Genomic DNA, 23,413 nt, shown 5'->3' with positions numbered 1-23,413 from the left:
TTTCTTTGGGATTGGAATGAAAACTGACCTTTCCCAGTCCTGTGGCCACTGCTGAGTTTTCCAAATTTGCTGACATATTGAGTGCAGCACTTTCACAGCATCATCTTTCAGGATTTGAAATAGCTCAACTGGAATTCCATCACCTCCACTAGCTTTGTTTGTAGTGATGCTTCCTAAGGCTCACTTGACTTTGCATTCCAGGATTCTGGCTCTAGGTGAGTGATAATACCATGATGATTATCTGGATTGTAAAGATCTTTTTTGTATAGTTCTTCTGTGTATTCTTGTCACCTCTTCTTAATAGCTTCTGCTTCTATTCGGTCCATACCATTTCTGTCCTTTATTGTGCCCATCTTTGCATGAAATGTTCCCTTGGTATGTCTAATTTTCTTGAAGAGATCTCTAGTCTTTCCCATTCTATTGTTTTTCTCTATTTCTTTGCATTGATCACTGAGGAAGCCTTTCTTATCTTTCCTTGCTATTCTTTGGAACTCCAAATTCAAATGGGTCTATCTTTCCTTAAACAGAAAAAAGCAACCAGAAGGGAAGGAGAGGGGATGGAGATGCAGAAAGGTGGCCCACCCCCGAAAGAAAAAACAGAATCACAGCGAGCATCCTGAGAGAGAGATAAGAAACAAAGAGCGTCCGTGAGACAGAAACAAGATGCTATAAAAGGGACACAAAGAGAGCTCTTGGAAGTTAAAAATAAAGCAGAAAAAAAAAGATACAAGATAAATGACAGAGACCCCTCATAAAATAGAGACATAAAGATGAAAGGCAAAGAGGATGTTGCATGAAAAAGTGAATATAAAACTGTGTACAATTCTTTACATTGATTACATATTGGCAAGGTAATATCTGGGGAATACCGGATTGAAAATTAAAATTCATTTAACTTGTTTCTTTCTCCTTTATGACAAGTAATGCCAAAAATTTTTTAATTGTGTCTGTGGCCCTTGTCCTAAGTGTCCTTTGCCACCTCACACCCAGTGACCTGACCTTCTCCTCCCCACTCAGAGGCCACGCCCTGGAACTCATGTCCCGCCACCTTTACAGTCAGTCTCCAAGCAGATGGTCCCTCCCCAGCTCAGCTTCCTCGCCCATCCCAGTACCTGCACTCAAGTCCTCCCAGTCGACCTTTGATCCCATGGGGACGTTCAGGTCACTGACCCCTGGCCTTTCCTCTTGCCTGTTTGTCCCCTTCCACCTCCATCCCCTCCTCCAAGGACTCTGCCCGCTTCCGCTGCTCTCTCACCAGTTCTGTCTTTCGCCTCCTTCTTTAGGCTAAGCCACCTGACCAAACCCCATCCCTGGCTCTGTTCGCCTCCTTCTTTAGTCTAAGCCACCTGACCAAACCCCATCCCCGGCTCTGTCCACTCTCTTCTCTGCTGAGGCCATGTGAAGGTGGCCAAGCAAAGCTGGAGAAGATCACACAACTACACAGATTAGCAGTCTGCACGTCCAAGATCTCTGGTCCCAGCTGGCCTCTAAGGCTGCACCCCTGGGGTTTCCCCAATCTCCTGTCCTTCCTGTTCTCACAGGGACTGTTTGCAAATCCTCTGCTTTCTCAAACCTGGTCTGCTCCTCTCGCTCTCCACAGAAAGCCCCACCTCTTCCCTCAAAGAAATACAAAAGCCACCAGGAGAGAACTCCACATGCTTCCTGCTCTAAAACTTATAAACGTAACTGACCCCATACCTATGATTTCTTCTGTTTACTACAGAAGAGGCCCTCCTTGCATCCAAGGTCAAGTCCTTCCAATCCAGCTTCCCTTTGCATCCTCAGACACCATCTTTTCCAGCTTGCCTACACTCCCACCCTACTCGTTCCTTCCCATCAACATTTAAATAAGCCAAGTTTCTACAATCTTAAAACAAAATCAAAACACCACCTACCCTCGACTCCACATCCTGGCACCACACTGCTTGCCCCCTTCACAGCCTGCCTTCTGTGAAAAATCGGCCTCCTGAATTCCCTTCCTTTCTTTTCCTCTCGTTCCTCAGTCCCAAGAGCTGCCTCCCACCCTCCCCTCTAAGTCTGCGTTTTTAAAAGATTTTTTAAATTATTTATTTATTTGGCTGCACCAGGTCTTAGTCGTGGCACACAGGATCTTCAGTTGCCGCATGCAAACTCTTAGTTGCAGCATGTGGCATCTGGTTCCCTGACCAGGGGTTGAACCTGGGCCCCCTGCATTGGGAGCATGGATGGAGTGTTAGCCACTGGACCATCAGGGAAGTCCCTAAATCTGCTTCCGTCTAGCTTGCCCAGGATTCCTCACAGGACTTCTTGTAGCTACACTCTGAGAACCTCCTTGGCCTCCCCCTCCCCTCTAAGTCTCCACATCTGGTGGCCTCCTCTCTGCCTTCCTCCCTGGCTTCTGAACCTCGGTGCTTCTCTTGTCAGCTCCACACGTCAGGACAAGCAGCCTTTTCTCTCCAGGGTCCCTTGGAAATCTCATCCAGCTGACTCTGGAGACTCAGCGAAGCATCCACCTCCCCCACAGCTCCCTGGCACGCCAGCCCCTCGAGGTCACGCACACCCAGCACACTAGCCCTGGGTGACCTTACCTACTGTGCGGCTTCAGCTGCCTCTCTCAGCCGAGGACACCTGCATCCGTGCAGAAATGGCCCTGCCCCACTGTCTGGGCCAGAACCCGTGTCGTCCCTCACCTCGACCTTCCAATATCCAACCAAGCACCAGCTCCTTTGGATTTCATCATCAAAAGCAAAGTTCAGGAATTCCACTTACTCCAAGGCAAGCACAGCTCTAATGCAACGATAAACTGCAACTGAGTTTTGGCCTAAAGTTGGGTGAAAGAGCGAGAGGTCCATCTACAAGAGTCACTGCTCCAGGGTTCCAGGCATTTGCTGCCAAATGGGATATGGGCTCGGTGTGATTTCAAGAGAGGCCAGAAAGTGAATTTTTATATAAAGTCTCCTGAATTGTAAGTGTTGACAGATAGTTCAACTGAAAAATATAAGTAGGAGGGCTTCTGGACTGCTGGCCACATTCTTTCCTTGACCTAGGTGACAGTAGCAAGGGTGTTTATTTTATACCTATAGATTACATTGAACATGTAGGTTTTTAAGTAATTTTCTATATGTATGATATGATCTTTCATAATTAAAAAAATGTTTTAAAAGGGAAAAACTGGACCTTCCTGGTAGCACAGTGGATAGGAATCTGTTTGCCAATGCAGGGGACGTGGATTTGATCCCCGGCCTTGGAAGAGAAGCCCACACAACACAACAAAGAGTACCCCCGCTTGCTTCAATTAGAGAAAGCAACAAAAGACCTAGTGCAGACAAAAATAAAATTAATAAGCAAATTTTTAAAAAGGAAAAAACTATTTTAAACAAGAGAATTAGTTGTAAAAGGGACTGGGTACAAAATTAACTTATTAAAATCAAAGTTTTCCAATATAAAAACTATAACCAGTTCAATATTATCATGGAGAAAAAGAAACCAATGATAATTAAAACAACAAAAATTAAGAGATCACCAAAAGATGTTAATATATATTATCACATTTCTTGTTAGTCGGTTAATATGTATGAAAAATATCTATGAACAAAAGAACAGGACTTAAATAAATTGAAAGAAAGAAATGCTATTCTTGGATAGAAAAAACTCAAATCTTAAAGATGTTCATTCTTCTTAAGTTAACCTATAAATTTAACCCAATCTTGTCCCCCCACCCCACCCCCACCCCACCCCTCGCCAAATATAGGAATAGGACTATTTGGAGAACTAAACAAAGAGATTCCAATGTACTTATGAGAAATAAATATTTAAAATATCCAAGAAAAAAAATCTAAAAAGGAGAGTAATGAGGACAATAATAAAAACAATTTGGTCTCTACATATGAATAAATAGACCTATCAGAACAGGATAGTGAATCCCAAAATAGACACAGACATACTTGGGAATTTGTTATACTATAAAGATAGCAGTTCAATAAATGAGATTGGGTCAACTGACTAGCCATCTGGGGATATATTTAAAAAAACACAAAACCAACTCAAGTTGCATCTGTGCTTCTCTCCCTAAATCAAAATAAACTGAAAATGGATCCAAGAACCAAATGTAAAGACTAAAAATCACAAAATGCCAGGAGAAAATATGTAATATTTTAAACACTTTTACATCTTGAGTAAGAGTCATTTGACTTTGTAAATCTGTGTGTTTTCTTCTTTTTTTGGAAAAAGAAATTACATTTTTTAATCAAAGAGGATAAAAAGCCCCATAATCTCAAGATACTCTGATGAAGCTTTATATCCTGAATATCACCAAGATGTCATCTTAAAAGAACACTGAGGTGAAAATTTCAGAATATTTTGTGTCTGTTCTACTAAGCAAGCACTAAAGTAGCAATATAGGACATGACATCACAGTGCAAGTTTTCCACCTTTATTGGAGAGGACTCTACCAAGGAAGGAAATTATTATCAAGCGCTTATTTGTGATATGTGCTTTAAGAGACTGTGGACAAAGAAATGCTGTTTTTCACACCTTGACAATCTTCACTGAAGTATGTGTTATTTTTGAAACTGTGTCAAAATTCTTCAAAGGGAAGAAGGCTCTCTCAAATAGGAATGAACAGCAGATTACTGGACAGTTAAGGAAAGCCTCCAATGTAAAGGAGAGCCAAAATGAAGGAAAACTGCTTTCAATCTAGAATCCCATGAAGGACTAACAGGTGTCAGGCAGAAAACAGTTGTTGTCAATCATGTAAGAATTCAAAAAGTTTACCTCCCATGTAGCATGGAAAGCTACTAAAGAACGGACTCCATCAAAGTAAGAGATAAACCAAGAAAGAGGAAGACAAAGGAAAGGGGGAATCAAATAACAAAAGAGGCTCAGAGAAGTCCCACAGTGACACCTGGCCTCAAAACCAACCAGTTGGACTGAAGAAAGAGGACAAGGGAATTCCAGGAGGGATAGCGCTAAGAACACAAAATTGGTAACATACGTGATAAGTCAGATAGCAAAGGAAAATATTATCTGAAGGAATTTATTGGTTGGTCTGGAAGAATTAATGATAGTGAATAGTGTGCTAACAAAAACAGTGAGGTCATTGTTATTTCCAAAAAGAACAAGTGTCATACAAGCAAGGAGAGAACTGCAGTAACTGAACATGATTTGGCTCCACAGTAAACAATACTAACAGAGTCATATTAAGAAAAACACTGAATGTCAGTTTAACCACAAATTCTATCATAGCTATACCAGGATGGTGGAGGGGTGTAAATACGTATGGGAACACTTCTAGTAACAGAATCATATTCTCTTACGTTCTTCAAGCTGGAGGCCTTGAATTTGACTCTGTCAACATCTTGGTAAGCCCGCTTGGATACATATACTATCCAACAGTGCACTAAATTGTTTCTTCATTTCCTCAGCTTGACAAGACTTTTCAAAATAACTTTAAGCCAAATTATCAAATTTTAACTTGTCAGTCAATACGATGAATTTGAAAAACACCTTCCTGATGCTGAGGAAGGTGTCCCTATGAGGAAGGTGTCCCTATGAGGACATTTTTTCACAATGATGCTCAGGCTTAGCCAGAAATTTGTCAAGAAGTTTCTGGAATGCAAATTTATTTTCCTGATACATAACATTTCTTAAAAAAAAAAAAAAAAAACAACAAAACCAGTCTGGGACTTCCCTGGTGGTCCAGTGGTTAAGCCACTGTACTTCCAATGCAGGGGGCATGGGTTGGATCCCTGGTTGGGAAATTAAGATCCCACATGCCTCGTCATGGCATGGTCAAAAAAATTTTAATTTTAAAAGATCAGTCTGGGGAATTATTTTTGTAAAATATTTTCTGTTTCCTTGGACAAGTGCTCAGGCAATGGAGCCAGGGCAAGTAGGCTGACTGGGGTTGGTGCTGACAGCCCAGAATGAACTGACCTGATGGAGAAAGTGCTGTCAGACCAGAGAGAAAAGGAGGAAGAGGAAGTCCCAGTCGCAAAACACTGTCAGATGCCAGTGTCCCTTGTCCTGCCCTGGAGAAGTCCTGCTACACAGAGGAGTTGGCTTACACAGCGATAACACAACTTTTTTCAGCCAGGGTACAGACGCCATCTGGAATATGTTTGTGTTAAGTGCAATCTGTAAGGCTGGTCTGGTTGTAAAATGTGGTAAAAGCCAATTTGGACTTCAGAGTTCAAATATTTGGGATAGAAGGTGGGACAACAAAATCCTTTGTAAGATAAGATCAGTGCTGTTAGGGACTGGAAGTCTCCCAGAACGGAGGGAGAGCCAGGTAATTCTGAGGACAATCAGGGCATTTGAAGAGCACACTTATTTCAAGACCTTATCTAGATCATGAGCACAAAAAAGTACTTGATAAAGTTATCTGCTCCTCGTTGGAGGAATCAATTGGTTTAGAAAAGCTGAAACTGTCTTGGATGTCTTTACTGGTTTAATGAGCCCAGACTTTTCAAAATCCTTCCCTGTGATCATGATTTTTTGTTTTTTCCCCCATACATTATTTACTGGATTGAGGTAGTTTTAGCTTAAAGCCACAAAAATGTAAAGCAGCTTATAACAGATCCCTCTAGACAACAATTGCCAAAGGATCGGGGTACCTCTTCTCTCTGGAAGAAGTGTTTTAGCCATTATTTGGGTTTCTGCTAAACCCAGGCCACAAATATTTGGCCCAAAAAGACTGCATAAAGATTGTGCAAACGGTATTTGAGATAAATATCCAATGTGTCTCTTGACAAGAGATGATCACGGCAGACAGAAAGCAGTCTCCTAAGCTTATTGGGGCTACGTGGCCAGGTGCTAAGCTCAAACGTCAGGTGGACACACCGCGGTGGGGAGAAGGGAACAAGACTCAGGGAGTCCAGGTGAAAGCCCCCAGCACAGAATGTTCAGGACCCTCGTGGAAACCATGCAACTTCTAGGTCTACCAGTAGAGGGTTGATGGATTAAATTATGGTACAGTCAAAGCATGGGAAGCTGTAAACCATGAAAAGTAATTATGCAGTCTGTACACACAGAATGGAAAATCTCCCACACATATTGTTAACCTCAAAAAAAGCAAGTTAAGAAATGCTGTTTATAATGGGATCCTGTTTTATGTGTGCAGTGTGTATTTTTGATTACATGGTAATCATGGTTACCTCTAGGGAGTGGAGCTGTGTAAAGGATTTTCACTTTTTCCTTTATATTCTTCTATACATCAATCTCTCTCTCTTTTTTTTTTTTTCTTTTACAGTCAGTATGCACTACTTCTGTTATTTAAATTCTTTAATTTAAAAAGTCAAAAAAGAGGGACTTCCCTGGTGGCCCAGTGCCTAAGACTCCTCACTTCCAATACAAGGGGGCTGGGTTCCACCCCTGGTCAGGAAACTAGATTCCACATGCTGCAACTAAAGACCCAGCGTTCCACAGCTAAGACCCTAAGACCGGGCACAGCCAAATAAATACATTTTTAAGTAAAGTAATTAGCCTCCAATTAAAATAAATAAATTTAAATTAAAAAAAAAAGATTCTAAAAATTAAAGAAAAATAACCATATGAAGCATATGAAATGGGGGGAACATGAACCAAATCTTTAAGAGTGGTTATCTTTGGGGGAATCTTGTTCTTCCTTCTACTTTTCTGCATTCTGCAAATTTTCTAAAAGGATCAAGAATTTTATAATAGAAAAAAATCAAATAAATCTTTTGAGAACACTTCAGATGTAAAGAATAGTGTGAACTGCTGCTGCTGCTAAGTCGCTTCAGTCGTGTCCGACTCTGTGCAACCCCAGAGATGGCAGCCCACCAGGCTCCCTCGTCCCTGGGATTCTCCAGGCAAGAACACTGGAGTGGGTTGCCATTTCCTTCTCCAATACATGAAAGTGAAAAGTGAAAGTGAAGTCGCTCAGTTGTGTCTGACTCTTAGCGACCCCATGGACTGCAGCCTATCAGGCTCCTCTGTCCATGGGATTTTCCAGGCAAGAGTACTGGAGTAGGGTGCCATTGCCTTCTCCATAGTGTGAACAGTATGCTACTATTCATATTAAAAAGTACTTAAGAGATTTCCCTGGCAATCCAGTAATTGAAACTTCATGCTCCCAACGCAAGAGGCTCGGGTTCAATCCCTGGTCAGGGAACTAAATCCCACAATTAAAGATCCCTACATGCTGCATACCACAACTAAGACCCAGTGCAACCAAATAAATAAATATTAAAAATAAATCTTAGTGTTGATTTATGAGGCCATTTTATAGGATCCTGCTTGGCCATACCTCAAAAAACCATGAGCCCTATCAAAGCAGATCTCAACACCCCTCCCTGGTCAAAGGCCTATCTCAAACCTCTTACCCTCTAGTCTTCACACCCTGCTTGTCACCTGCTTCCTGATCCATGTGGCTTCTCATCTCTGTCCTTCTCACTACTGCCTCCCCCTCACCCCTCTGACCAGACACTCAGCACTGTCTCCCCATCTTGGTTCTTTTGCTTCAAACATCATGTGTCATCTTCTCCCAGTTAGGTTGCTTTTGGCTCCCAGGACAGACACACTCAGTCTCTCTGTCCATCTCCACACAGGCCCTCTCTGGAGAAGCCCCTTCCGCATTTTCCCCAACAAATAAGGACATTCCATGAGTTAAAGCCAGTTCTAGAAGCCTGGGAAGCCACTCTTACTATAGGGGCTTGCTGATGACAAGGAGCCCAAACCTATCAAGAAGAAAGTGATTTCCTTCCTATTAGGAAAATGTTGTCATCAGAAGGGTTGTCATCTCTGTAGAAGGCCACCTTACCAAGTTCCTCTTTTTATTTCTCTCTTCTGCATCTTATCTGGGAAGGAGGCAGGGCTCCAGGGTGTAACAGTTCACTTACAGAGCAACAGGGGGCAAGGAATCGTCACTGGACACATCCCCTGTGCCCATCTTGGTTCTTAGCACACGGAAGGCACTCACTATGTATTTTTGAATAACTAATGAATAGACTGGTTAAACTGAAAACCTGGTGATATGAGAATGTCATGATTCTACAACTATAGGAGAGGGTGCGACCTGAGAGCCCCACTGCCTCTCGGGAAAGCCCCCTCAGTGGCTCAGGGTTGGGATGATTTCGCTGAGCCACCATGGCCACCTAGTGGCAGGACACCCACATCACTGGTATAGTAGGTGACAGCGGATTTTCTATTTTTAATCGGTTGTTTTTTGTTTTGTTCTGTTTTTTTTAAGACTAAGAAGTGGGAGGAAACATATTACAGGGTAAGAGAGAATCAGAGGAATGGAAAGGAGGAACCAGGAGACGGGAGTTAAAATTTTCAGGAGGGTTGGGGAAGGGAAAGGCACCATAGAAAGGACGAGCGGAGGGGGAGAGGGGCGGGGAGGGTCTCCTACTTGTCAAAGTTCACGTCCAGCATGCCCGCCTTCTCCTGGCTGATTCGTAGCAATGGCGTGTCCAGCCGCCGAATGCAGTCCTTGTCCAGTGTAGCTGTCCAGTCTTGGAAGGTTTTTCGCACCAATTCATCAATGGCCTGAACCATCTGCTGGTAGGTGTGCACACTCTCCTCTCCGGTCCCGATGTGGGGCAGGAAATGAGCATTAGAAAGACACTGTGGAGGAGAACCAGGGATGCTGGGATCCACCTGCCACATTCCTCTGTGTTATCATCGCCCTGAGAGCCCTATTCCCCTCCCCGACACACACACCCCGATTATATGTGTAAGGCAGAGCATGGAGGTCGATTTTGACTACTGGGAGGGAAGGGAGAGCCAGAAGGAAAGGTGAGAGGAAGCAGGCACAGCGAAAGAGGTATAGTCTAAATGAAGACAGGGAAGGGGAAGGTGCGAGGAACTCGGAGAGCAGCATTGTCATATACGGGCTTCCCAGGCGGCTCAGTGGTAAAGAATTCACCTGCCGATGCAGGAGACCAGGAGACATGGATTCGATTCCTGGGTGGGGGAGATCCCCTGGAGAAGGAAATGGCAACCCACTCAAGTATTCTTGCCTGCAAGATCCCATGGACAGAGGAGCCTGGGAGACTACAGTCCACAGGGTCGCAAAGATTCGGACACAACTAAGCGACTAAGTACACATGCACACCTTGTCATACATATGCTACCGTGTGTAAAATAGATAGCTAGTGGGAATCTGCTGTGTAACACAGGGAGCTCAGCTCAGTGTGCTATGATGACCTAGAGGGGTAGAATGGGGGCCGGGTGTGGAAGGGAGGTCCAAGAGGGAGGGGATATATGGATACACATAGCTGATTTACTTTGCTGTACAGTAGAAGCCAACACAACACTGTGAAACAAACATACTCCAATAATAAAAGAAAATAAGAAAGAGAAGCACAGACATTCAGCTTGAGGAAAACAGTTGGGAAAAGAAAGTCAATTACAGGAGGTGAAGGATTTAAGAGACACATGGTCAAAAACAAGCATGAGCCCTTCCTCAGGACAGGCCAGTTCCTCTGACATGCCCCTTGCATCCACTTAGTCTCAGGTCAGGAAACCTCTCCAGGGAGATGCTCTGGACTGGCCCCCAGGGCTCCCACCCACCAGCCTGGGGCCCAGCCTGCAAACTCTGTCATGGCATCGAGAACAAGTTCTGGGAAAGGCCAGGCTTACGTTCATGACTCTGTCGATGCGACGCCGTAGGATGCGCACCCAGTGGGCCTGCCCTGAGTACTGAGCCATGTAGGGCTCCAGGTAGGGCCACTTCTTGTTCAGCTCACGGTTTACGAGTGCAAGCTCACTATTGAACAGCATGTAGAGGTCCACGGCCTTCTTGTCATATGTTCGCTTGATGGCCTGACGAAGAAGAGGAAGTAAATGACATGACCAGGGATATGGGGTCCCTGCAGCTCCCCATCCTGGAAGAAAGCTAAACCCCTGCCATGGGAGTCCTCCCCCCAAGCCCTCCGGACACCAGGGGGAGGGGGCGGGCAGAGACAGAGGAAGAAAAGAAGCGCTGGCAGTTTAGGACATGGGCGAGAGCACAAATGGAGGTTGGATGGCATCTGGAAGGACCAGGAGGACGTGACAGAAAGCTCAAGCGAACCAGGGGTGGAGGAAGGAAGCTGGTGGGCAGTCCCACCTCTCGGGCCGAGAGCCGATGGAAGGTGTCCAGCAGCAGCACCCCATGCTCCACGTCACGGACTAACTCGAAGGCCGAGGTGATCAAGTTCTGAGTCATCACCTCCAGGTCCTTGACTCCAGCCCGGAACCTGCACCGTTAGAGGCGTGTCAAAGGGTGCGCAACGTGGCCTGGCCCCAAGAACCTCCCCTGAATGCGACTCCGATGTTTTATGTACGGAGGGCATCCTCAGTATCAGCACTGAGTGCTTCACACACAGGAATCCATTTAGTCCTCAAAACAACTCAGTGGGGTAGGCTGTATTGCTAACCGGATTTTATAGATGAGGAAACTGAGGTCCAAGCTGGTAGAGCAATCTGTCCAGAGTCATGTTAACTAGTCTGTGGCAGAACCGGGACCCAAGGCCAGTAAGGCTGGCTGTGGCACCCTGCGTCTGAGCAGCCACCATGCGCTTCCCCTGCTCGCCCCCTATTTCTGACCTGCTGCCCCCACACTCCGCTCTGGTCTCCCCTGCCCCCCTTCCCTGTCTATGGAGGGGGTGGTCTGTGACCCTCTCACCTATTGTAGTCTTCATGCCAAGAGGTGTTCTTGACATCCAGGATGCCCCCGCGGACGGCTCGCAGCACGTGCAGGTTTTTGTGAAAGATGTCCTCAATCTCCAGCAAGTTCCGTGTTATCTGGGGCCCCTGGGCACCGAAGAAGCAGGGGAGGGGACCTTGCTTTCCATCTTCCCAGCGGGCAAAATGGTACTGACAGTCACATACCTGCAAAGAAGTCAGCATGAGGCTTCCTGCCCTCCTGTCTGAGTCTTCCTGTCCCAAGTTCTTTGGTTTAGCTTGTGTTGTGGTTGTTCACTTGCTAAGTCATGTCCCACTCTTTACGACTCCATGGACTGCAGCAGGCCAGGCTTCCCTGTCCCTACTGGTTTAGCTTAAAATGGCTAAAAAACTAAGGAGGATCCACCAGATGCAAGGGGCTTCTGGGGTGAATTTTACCTGCACAATGAAATATGAAAAAAAATTTGGCCTTGGAGTACAAAATGAAGCAGGGCAAAGGCTAATAAGAGTTTTGCCAACAGAATGCACTGGTCATAGAAAACACTCTCTTCCAACACAAGAGATGACTCTACACATGGACATCACCAGATGGTCAATACCAAAATCAGACTGATTGTATTCTTTGCAGCTGAAGATGGAGAAGCTCTATACTGTCAGCAAAAACAAGACTGGGAGCTAACTGTGGCTCAGATCATGAACTCCTTATTGCCAAATTCAGACTTAAATTGAAGAAAGCAGGGAAAACCACTAGACCATTCAGGTATGACCTAAATCAAATCCCTTATTATTATACAGTGGAAGTGACAGATTCAAGGGATTAGATCTGATAGACAGAGTACCTGAAGAACTATGGACCGAGGTCCGTGACATTGTACAGGAGGCAGGGATCAAAACCATCCCCAAGAAATGCAAAAAGGCAAAATGGTTGTCTGAGGAGGCCTTACAAATAGTTGAGAAAAGAAGAGAAGCTAAAGACAAAGGAGAAAAGGAAAAATATACCCCTGTGAATGCAGAGTTCCAAAGAATAGCAAGGAGAGATAAGAAAGCCTTCCTCAGTGATCAATGCAAAGAAATAGAGGAAAACAATAGAATGGGAAAGACTAGAGATCTCTTCAAGAAAAATTAGAGATACCAAGGGAACATTTCATGCAAAGATGGGCACAATAAAGACTAGAAATGGTAGGGACCTAACAGAAGCAGAAGATATTAAGAAGAGGTGGCAAGAATATACAGAAGAACTGTACAGAAAAGATCTTCACAACCCAGATAACCATGATGGTGTGATCACTCACCTAGACCAGGCATCCTGGAATGAGAAGTCAAGTGAGCCTTAGGAAGTATCACTATGAACAAAGCTAGTTGATGTGATGGAATTCCAATTGAGCTATCTCAAATCCTAAAAGATGATGCTGTGAAAGTGCTGCACTCGATATGCCAGCAAATTTGGAAAACTCAGCAGTGGCCACAGGACTGGAAAAGGTCAGTTTTCATTCCAAATCCCAAAGAAAGGCAATGCCAAAGAATGCTCAAACTACCGCACAATTGCACTCATCTCACTAGCAAAGTAATGCTCAAAATTCTCCAAGTCAGGCTCCAAAAGTACATGAACTGAGAACTTCCAGATGTTCAAGCTGGATTTAGAAAAGGCAGAGGAACCAGAGACCAAATTGCCAACATCCACTGGATCATCAAAAAAGCAAGAGAGTTCCAGAAAAACATCTACTTCTGCTTTATTAACTATGCCAAAGCAACAAACTGTGGAAAATTCTTAAAGAGATGGGAATACAAGATCACCTTACCTGCCTCCTGAGAAATCTGTATGCAGGTCAAGAAGCAACAGTTAGAACTGTACATAGAACAACAGACTGGTTCCAAATAGGGAAAGGAGTACATCAAGGCTGTATATTGTCACCCTGCTTATTTAACTTACATGCAGAGTACATCATGTAAAATGCTGGCCTGGATGAGCACAAGCTGGAATCAAGATTGCCAGCAGAAATATCAATAACCTCATATACACAGATGACACCACCCTTATGGCAGAAAGCGAAGAACTAAAGAGCCTCTTGATGAAAATGAAAGAGAAGAGTGAAAAAGTTGGGTTTACACTCAACATTCAAAAAACGAAGATCATAGCACCTGGTCCCATCACTTCATGGCAAATAGATGGGGAAACAATGGAAACAGTGAGAGACTTTATTTTCTTGGGCTCCAAAATCACTGCAGATGGTGAATGCAGCCATGAAATTAAAAGACATTTGCTCCCTGGAATAAAAACTATGACAAACCTAGACAGCATATTAAATAGCAGAGACATTACTTTGCTAACAAAGGTCCATCTAGTCAAAGCTGTGGTTTTTCCAGTAGTCATGTATGGATGTGAGAGTTGTACCATAAAGAAAGCTGAGCACTGAAGAACTGATGCTTTTGAACTGTGGTGTTGGAGAAGACTCTTGAGAGTCCCTTGGACAGCAAGGAAATCCAACCAGTCCATCCTAAAAGAGATAAGTCCTGAATATTCATTGGAAGGACTGATGCTGAAGCTGAAATTCCAGTATTTTGTCCACCTGATGTGAAGAACTGACTCATTGGCAAAGACCCTGATGCTGGAGAAGATTAAAGGCAGGAGGAGAAGGGGACGACAGAGGATGAGATGGTTGGATGGCATCACTGACTCGATGGATGTGAGTTTGAGCAAGCTCCAGGAGTTGGTGATGGACAGGGAAGCCTGGCATGCTACAGTCCATGGGGTTGCAAAGAGGTGGACACAACTGAGCGAATGAACTGAACTGAACTGAAATGAGGCAGTGATAACAGGCAAGAGTCTCTGAGCACAGGATGGTGGCCAGGTGCACAGCCATATGATAAGAACCAAAGAGGCAAGTTTTGTGTGTAGCCTCACCCCCAGCCCCAGCTCCCCCAGCTCCCCCAGCCCCCAGGCCAGGATTCTGGAGCATCTGCTATGGGCTCTCAGTCTCCCTGACAGTCTTCCTACCTCGATGAGGTCCTTGCAGCGTTGTACAAAGGCATCGACCTGGGCAAATATGCTGGTCTGGTCTAGGATCCAGCCCCGGGTGGAGAACCTGTCGTGAGAAAGACTGACCAGTTGGAAGCAGGAACATGAGGCATTTACCTCCCCAGGCCAGGCTAGAACCAGGAGTTCTGGTTCAAAGGGAGCCTGAGAAAATGAGACCCCAGGAAACAGTTTTTCTGAACGCCAAGTAAAGAAACACAAGGTGAGGAGAGCCAGAGAGAAAAAGAAAACATCTTGGTTCTAAGAAAGAGTTTGGTGGTGGTGGTGGTGGTGGTTTAGTCTCTAAGTCATGTCTGGCTCTTGCAACCATATGGACTGTAGCCCTCTAGGCTCCTCTGTCCATGGGATTTCCCAGGCAAGAATGCTGGAGTGGGTTGCCATTTCCTCCTCCAGAAGAGAAAGTTTACACACAATGAAATTTTAGACTTTAGAGCCAAGGAAGGAGGAAAAGACCAGGAGGGATTCCTGGGTTGAGGGAGGGGAGGTTACTTAGAGTTAGGAGGACCTAGGACTGCGAGCTAGAATATCTGCGTCCAGAGAGAAAACTCGGACCATGTAAAAACGCTACAAAAAAAAAATACAGTCCACAGGCTTAAAGTACAAGCAGAAGAGATCAAAATCTCCCCACTCCAGGAGTGACAAGCGGTAACACACAGGATGTCCAGATATGTCGTACTGGGTATGTGTCTGCACAGCCCGAAGGTAGTGGTCCTTCCAGGCGTGACAGCAAGAGATGCAGCCTTGTAGGTCCTCCTTGCTAGAGATGACGTAGCCCTCAAAGATGCGGTCCAGGGAGATGGCATGGCAGCACAGGCGAATGATCTCATTGCTCATCTGCGGGAGGAGTCCCGACAATCTCAGTTCGCAGCCTTAGTTGCACCGACCCTCTCTTGGAGCCCCCAAGACCACGCCTCAGGTCTCGGGCTCCTACTTCTTGATACCCATAGCTCCTCTCATCCCTGGTCCTCCACTGCTGGTGCGGCAGCACCTCTGGGTTCCACCTCATTTGCCCACCTCATTTCCAGCCAGTGCTCAGCTCAGCACCCTTTCCCCACTCTTTGCCCCTCCCCCAATGAAATATGCCGGGTTCTGCTCCTCAAAAGCCAGTGTTCCTTCCTATATCTGCCTCTCGCTCACTGCAAGGTCCATCTTTGGCAATGAGAAAGAGCAGGTCTTCCCCTCCTGTACAACTCAGCCTGGGAGTCAGACCTTCCTGGCCCCCTCCCTGTGCTCCATCAACACCTCTTCACAAAGTCCCCCTCTTCCCACCCGGGCTTCATCCATCTGGAAGCAAAGTGTCCAGTCCAGGTCCCAACTCTGAGCCTCACTAAGGCAGATGATGCAGGCAAAGGGCCTGTGGTCTCTGTCTGACCCGAACAGCATTGCTCACTACCTTTTCACCATAGATCTGCCCAGTGAATTCCACCTTCTCCAGTAATCTGCATGCTACCAACATGGCCACCCCCTCACCACCCTCTGTTCCACTCTCTGCAGACACACACCTTCCGGAAGAGGGAGGTCAGTCTCTCCCGAGTATTGTAGTGGGGAGAGTTGACCCAGATGATACGGATGAGGCTGATCAGCCTCGGGAGTTTACTAGAGATGTCCTTTGGCCTCATGAATGCCAGTTCCTGGTAAGGCTCCTTCAGGATCGACAAGAAAGTCAGGTTTGACTGTGCTTGACGAGAGCCATCCTGGCAGTAAAGAGAAATCAGGAGAAGACTTAGCCCCTGGAAAGCACAGGTTCAAAGCGAGTGCTTCTGGTCCTCCTCGAATTCCAACCGACCTGCCTTTCCCGGCAAGTGTTCCCAGTTAACGTTACCTAGACCCCATCACCCCAGGTCTCTGCAACCCTTTGGGACCAGAGTGTGTGCGTGCCTACTTTTCCTCACTGACTAGTTTCTAACTCAGGTTTCGTGTCTATTCCTCTAGTTTTTCCCCTTGAACCCAGAACTCTGCACAAGGAGACGCTCAAGAGCTGCTGATCAACTGACCGGACGTCACTTGCATTCATCCCACCTTGTGGCTCCCACCATAGCCCCACCTTCACTACCTTGTTCTCAAAGAGAATTTTATACCTCTCCATCTAACTGTGGCTCAATTCCCCTTAAAGTATGTGGGTGTATGCATAATCGTGTGCAATTCCACGCAACTCCACGGACTGTAACCCACCAGGCTCCTCTAACCTCTATCTATGGAATTTTTCAGGCAAGAATACTGGAGTGGGTTGCCATTTCCTACCCCAGGGAATGGTCCCAACCCAGGGATCGACCCGTATCTCTGGCATCTCCTGCATTGGCTGGTGAATTCTTTACCACTAGCGCCACCTGGGAAGCCCCAAAACTCCCTTCAGTTCAGTTCAGTTCAGTTGCTCAATCATGTCCGACTCTGCAACCCTATGGACTGCAGCACACCAGGCCTCCATGAATACCAGTTTCAAATTCCTGCTAGGAAGAGATCACTTCTCTCTTTGTATTCTACAGATATCTCTGATCTCTGTGTGTCACAACACTAATATAATCAGCTTGTCATATTATATAAAACCTAATTTTTTAAAAAAATTTATTTTTGACTATGCTGGATCTTTGTTGCTGCACAGGCTCTTCTCTAGATTAGGCAAGCAGGGGCTACTCTCTAGTTGTGTGTGGCACACTGGTTCTCATTGCAGTGACTTCTCTTGTTGCGGAGGGCAGGCTCTAGGGTGCAGAGGCTTTAGGAGTTGCGGCTCCCAGGCTCTAGAGCACATGCTCAACAGTTGTGATACATGAAGTTAGTTGCTCCACGGCATGTGGGATCTTACTAGATCAGGGATCGAACCCACATCTCCTGTATTGGCAAATGGATTCTTTATCACTGAGCCACCAAGTGAAGTGAAAGTCACTCAGTCGTGTTCAACTCTCTGCGACCCCATGGACTACACAGTCCATGGAATTCTCCAGGCCAGAATACTGGAGTGGGTAGCCTTTCCCTTCTACAAGGGATCTGCCCAACCCAGGGATCAAAGCCAGTACTCCCACATTGCAGGAGGATTCTTTACCAGCTGAACCACAAGGGAAGCCCCTGAGCCACTAAAGAAGCCTTCAAATGTAAGTTTTTGAAGTGTTTCTTTTGCAGCTCTCTTTGCTGAACTGAATGGGTTCGCCTTTGACCCCAGGCCACACAGTCATCTGTGTTAGCCTTCCTTCTCAGCTGGATTGTAGGGGTTGGGCTCCTAGAGGGCACTCAACATAGTACATTTGGCAAGTAACTAGGTGTCTCTCTAGTTAAACTATAAGCTCCTTGAGGCCTTGTGTTCTACTACGTTTATACTCTCCCACAAGCCCAAGTCTAAGCACTGGGTGCGTCTATCTCTGCAACTGATGAATATGTTGACTCTCTCTTCTTAGTGCCTTACATTATCCCCACCACTGGGCACTTTCTGCCAAGTCTGCATCCTTCGATCCACTCACAAACCTGGATCTGCTGGGCCAGCTTCATGAAGGGCGCCAGATAGGATGACTTGGCAAGACGCAGGATGGACTCGATGTGCTTCACTCCCGGCTTCACCAGCTGTTTGCTGATGCCAGACAGGTCCATGCATCGGTTGCGCCAAAACTCAATCTCCTCCAAAGGACCTAAGTTTTCTCCTGTCTCCACTGATTCCTGGGCACTGAGCACCTCCTTTATCTGCCGTGTCCAGTGGATCATGGAGGCTGCCGGGGAGAGGACAAAACCTCTTGCATATCCTTGCAGCGCTCCCCACTTTCATCCTCCCCTCCACCCGCAACAGAACCCTCCTAACCCACATCCTGTCCCAGCCTCTGGGCTGCCCATCCCTACTCCTCCCCCTCAGGAGCCCTGACACAGGAGCAACGCCAGCCACTCACTCTCTAGTCGCTGCACCAGCTCTTTGTCTTTAACCACGACCTCAGGCTTCATGTTCATGGCTTCTGTGGGGATGTAGAGGACGGTGTGCCCCTCCAGCTTATACCGAGTGTCTGAGGAAACAAAAGAACCAGGAGAGTTCACAGAGGGTGATGGGTTTATGCCACCCTAGTTCCTATCATGGCTGATGATCTGGGGCCCAGGAGCTATGTGCATCTCAGGAGAGCAGGCAGGAGAAACTAGGACTCATGCTTTTTTGACATCAGGAAAATGACAGAAGGCAAGAGGGAAAACCTTGTTGAGATGTCGTAAGAGACTGTCATAAAATGAGGTCTGAGAGCAATACAATGCCCTCGACACTCTCTTCCAGGACACAAGCACTCCCCTGCTGCCCCCACACTACCTCCAGTTTCCCTAACCCCACATGTACTCTTGGAAATTTCCAACTCCGAGCAAGTCTGGGCAACTGTTGGACCACAGAAAACTGTATCCAGATTAGAAGGCACACTGCGGACCCTGTTTCACTCATTCAGCAAACGCATTCCAAGCACCTACTCTGTGCCAAGCAACGCAGGTACTCAGGATCAATCTCCCACCTGCCTCACTCGCTCTACTATTGGTGGGGAATGGGGAGAAAACAGGCACCCCGGCCATTCCGCTCACCTGTCAGGCAGGCCAAGAACCTGTGCAGGTGAGAAGCAAAATGATTTCGAATGCTCTCAGGCCAGGTTGTGTTTTTAAAGATCTGAGGGGCAAAGACGCCACTGAGCAGCCGAAGCAGGGCTGGGATGTAGGCACCCCGCACTGTCCCAAACTGCACCGTCTCCTCAAAGTTCTCTGGAGTGATGGGGACCGGGGCTTGGCGAATAAAGTAGACAATCTGGTTCTGGGTCTGCATGGAAGACAGTAGAGCAGAGTTCAGGGTCCAGGCCCAGCCATGCTACCCAAGGGAATCTGAGGCTCCAGTCATGAAACCCTGGTCGCATCCCCTTAGCATATCCTGATCCTTCTCCAAATATAAGAAACACGAGATATTTCCTGTTCTTGTCAGGGACACAACAGTTTCTGTATCCAGAGGGTTGTGGAGGAAATGCAGAGAGCACTCCTTGAGGGTAAAGACTGCGTATTCTCTACAGAACCTAGCAGTGACTGGGACACACTAGATGCTCCATAAATGACAGATGGATGGATAAATGGAATGAAAAAGATACAGGAAAAGCAGAAAGGAGATGAACCAAAGGTAAGAGACAATTGTCTAAGGTTTTTCTTTCACTTGCATAACTTTTCCCCCAATTTTTTTCTTGACCATGATGCATGTGGGTTCTTAGTTCACTGACTAGGGATTAAATCAGCACCTTCTGTATTGGAAGTTTAGAGTCTTAACCACTGGACTTCCAGGCAAGTCCCTCCCCTCATTTTTCATTTATCCTGCAGTTTTGTTTATGCTGAGTTTTTATTGTTGTTTACATTAAAAAATGCATAACTTTCATGTTGTTAAAACTTCTTAGTTTCTGACTTCTACATAGTTAGAAAAGTCATTCCTACTCTAAGAACAGTTTCACTGTTTTTTTCTTTAGTGCTTTTGTAACTACTCTTTATAATTTATTTAACTTTAAAAACTGAAAATAAAGTACAAAGAAGAAATTCATAATCATTCATATTCCCGTTACCCAGAATTAAATTTTGGCATTTTGTATTTATTTTTTAAAAAGATAAACAACTATTAGTTTTGTTAAAATTATGTTAATTATAAATATCTGAAACAATGCAGAAAAGTACACAGATAAAAATTTAAATGTCGTTAAAATTCCACCATTTAGACACTAATCATTATCATTAGAGAAAATATTATTCTAGACATCTCTTGTAGATATATATACAGAAAAATAAAAAATTACTTCAAAATAGGATCATGCTATTGCTTTAGGATCATGCTATTTTAAAGTATTGAATTTAATGGAATAAAAAGACATTGATAAATTGTTGAGCTCCAAATAAATGTTTCTTTAGCTGTAAGAGAGATTTCTTCCTAAAAGACCCCTTTCTAAGGTTATAAGAAAGATTATGAAAAATATTAAGAGGTTAGTTTTCTCCAGGATTCCCTGGTGGTCCAATGGTTAGAACTTAGCGCTGCCATTGCTGTTGGCCCAGGTTCAACCCCTGGTCAGGCAACTAAGATCCCGCAAGCCAAGTAGCTGAAAAACAAAGGTTAGTTTTCTCATTACCTTTCAACTTTAATTTCAACTGACTCACTGCTTTGAAAGGTAGGAACATGGGCATGCATCCTCATACTTTCTCTCATTGTCTTACCACTTCCCAATTTTTGTTATACTATTATTTTGACATGCCCTTCATCTAGATCGACTAATTGTTAACATTTTGCCACATGTGTGCATGATTGCACTCTCTTCTCTCTCCATCTCTGTCTCTCATCCTCTCTGTCTCTGCTGAGCCATTTCAGAGCTGGTAGCAGACGTTATAAAACTACACCCTTACATACTTCAGCATATGGCTCCTAAAAGTGAGGATATTCGCCAACACTCCCCAAACTGTAATTATCACACTCAGAAAATTGAACTTCATTTAATACTTTACATAATACACAGTTCACATTCAAATTTTCCCAGTGGTCCAAATAATGTCATTTACAGCTGCTTTCTTCCCACCCAGGATCCAATTCAGATCACACAAGGTTTCTTTCTTTCATGACAGTGATATTTCTAATACTCCGGGCCAGTTGATTTTCAAAACGTCCCTTAATTTTAATTTATTGGATTGTTTCCTCATTATTAGATGCAAGTTAAATATTCTTGGCAGGAATACCACATAGGTGATGTTTCCAAAGAATTAATTTCCTTAAATGTAATCAGCTTAACTAAGACATGTGTTGACATTAAACATTGTGTAACAAGTTTTTGTGGAATAAAGTATGTCCTTTCAGTTCCCCCATTCAGTTCCTTCAGCCGTTCAGGGAAATTCTCTGTATTCTATTTTAAAATTTATATTTTGTTTCATTAGCTGGCTCCCTATGTTAGATTACCTGTGTCTGTCTTTCACATCTATCAACTTCTCTCTAATCGTATTGTCATTGGTTTTTTTCTTTTCCCTACACTGTAATTATCTCAAGCCTCTCTTCTATGTCCATTCATATTTTCAGCAATAGTTATTCAGTTCCTTGCTGTTTCTAACCTACTAGTTTTAACATGTAAACATGCTGCTTTATTTATTTCAAAAATCTGCAATCGCTTTTATTTCATTCTCACATTTTATTGTTTCGTCGCTCAGCTTTTTAAAAAATTAAATTCGTATTAAAACATGATGCTGGTGTGAAAAACTGCCTTCTGTTCAGTTACATTTTCCTCACGTGCACGCTTTGTTCTGCTCTCTTTCTTCCTTGATGTAGTATGCCTGCAGTTGCCCTGCAATTCCTTTTCACTTGCCTCCTGCTTGCTCCACTCTCTGAATTCATTCCTTCTGCTTTTAAGTGCTGTGGGTGACTTCCTGATGTCCCACTGTGAAAGCCCAGTTTGACTTCCCCATTGAAGTTAAAGCGAAATTACTGGGTATTTTACGTTTCGTTCACTTTTCTCTAGACTAAAATAATAGCATGAGGGGATGGGCAGGTAGGTAAGACCAATTTAAAACAGTGTAAAATCTTTGTTAAAATGCATAGGCTCTTTCTCTCTCTTCAGATTTTGTTAAATACTCTGAGGTTCACTCCATGTCACTGCTGGTGGTGGTGAGGAGGGGTGTCCACCATTCCTGCAGGGACAACAGTTTCCTTAAATCAGTGCAGAGACCTTTCAGATTTTGCTTCTTTCCTAGTTTGTTTACTCTTGGGTGCTTGTTTTTATTTGTTTTTCTGGCTTTACTTTTTGCTATTGTTCCAAGTATTCAAAAGAAATAATTTCTTAAGGAAGTTTTTCAACTGTCCTTCTTGCCCTACAATTAAATCCGTGATCTATTTAGAATTTATTTATCTGGGGCTGTGCTGGGTCTTCATTGCTGCGAGGGTTTTTCTCTCCTTGTGGCGAGCAGGGGCCACTCTCCAGTTGCGGTGCGTTGGCCTCTCTTCGCGCTGACTTATCTTGCTGTGGAGCGCTGGCTGTACCGCACAGGCTCAGCAGTTGCGGCACCTTGGCTTAGTTGCTCCCTGGCATGTGGGATCGTCCCGGACCAGGGATCAAACTGTGTCTACTGCATCGGCAGGCGGATTCTTTACCACTGAGCCACTGGGGATGCCCTAGAATATATTCTGGCATGCTAAAAAGGCTTTTTTCAGCTTTGCCAACTCATAATTGACAAATTAAAATTGTTTAAGGTGTACACCCTGCTGTTTTGTGGCTTCCTGGTGGCTCAGCTGATAAAGAATCTGCTTGCAATGTGGGGGACCTGGGTTCGATCCCTGGGTTGGGAAGATCCCTTGGAGGAGGGCATGGCACCCCACTCCAGTATTCTTGCCTGGAGAATCCCCATAGACAGAGGAGCCTGGTGGGCTACAGTCCACGGGGTCACAAAGAGTCAGACATGACTGAGCCACTTTTACTTTCCTTGCTGTTTTGATATAAATGTGCACTGAGAAATGATCACTACAATCAAGCTAATTAACATATCTATTATTCCATATGGTTACCATTCTCATTTCTTTTTGTAGTGAGAACACTTAAGATCCACCCTTTAGCAAATCATACAGTAATATTAACTACAGTTACCACACTGTATATTAGATCTCCAGAACTTATTAACTTTGCATAAATGAAATTCTGTATCATTCCCCCCCTCAGTCTTACTGAAATATAATTGACCTATAACATTGTATTAATTTAAGGTATACAATGTAATGCTTTGATATGTATATATATTGCAAAAATGATTTCCACAATAAGTCCAGCTAACATTTATCAGCTT

The 23,413-nt window shown here is 44.8% G+C and overlaps 1 protein-coding gene across 7 annotated transcripts in view; it reads right to left on the bottom strand.

Annotated features, from left to right (window-relative positions):
* DNAH2 (dynein axonemal heavy chain 2) overlaps positions 1–23,413 on the bottom strand; it is a 108,394-nt gene that overhangs the window by 71,287 nt on the left and 13,694 nt on the right. For all 7 annotated transcript variants that reach the window (XM_061389569.1, XM_061389568.1, XM_061389567.1 and 4 more), the window contains exons 5-14: positions 19,169–19,397; positions 18,508–18,618; positions 18,095–18,333; positions 16,144–16,335; positions 15,318–15,475; positions 14,603–14,690; positions 11,609–11,814; positions 11,051–11,180; positions 10,582–10,764; positions 9,350–9,564 (exon numbers count right to left, since the gene is read on the bottom strand). In XM_061389569.1, the coding sequence (XP_061245553.1) occupies positions 9,350–9,564; positions 10,582–10,764; positions 11,051–11,180; positions 11,609–11,814; positions 14,603–14,690; positions 15,318–15,475; positions 16,144–16,335; positions 18,095–18,333; positions 18,508–18,618; positions 19,169–19,397 (1,751 nt within the window). The remainder of the gene's footprint in view (positions 1–9,349; positions 9,565–10,581; positions 10,765–11,050; positions 11,181–11,608; positions 11,815–14,602; positions 14,691–15,317; positions 15,476–16,143; positions 16,336–18,094; positions 18,334–18,507; positions 18,619–19,168; positions 19,398–23,413) is intronic.

This window comes from Bos javanicus, chromosome 19 (genome assembly GCF_032452875.1).
Source record: "Bos javanicus breed banteng chromosome 19, ARS-OSU_banteng_1.0, whole genome shotgun sequence".
Taxonomy (NCBI): Eukaryota; Metazoa; Chordata; class Mammalia; order Artiodactyla; family Bovidae; genus Bos; species Bos javanicus.
This window is presented reverse-complemented; position numbering and strand designations above follow the sequence as displayed.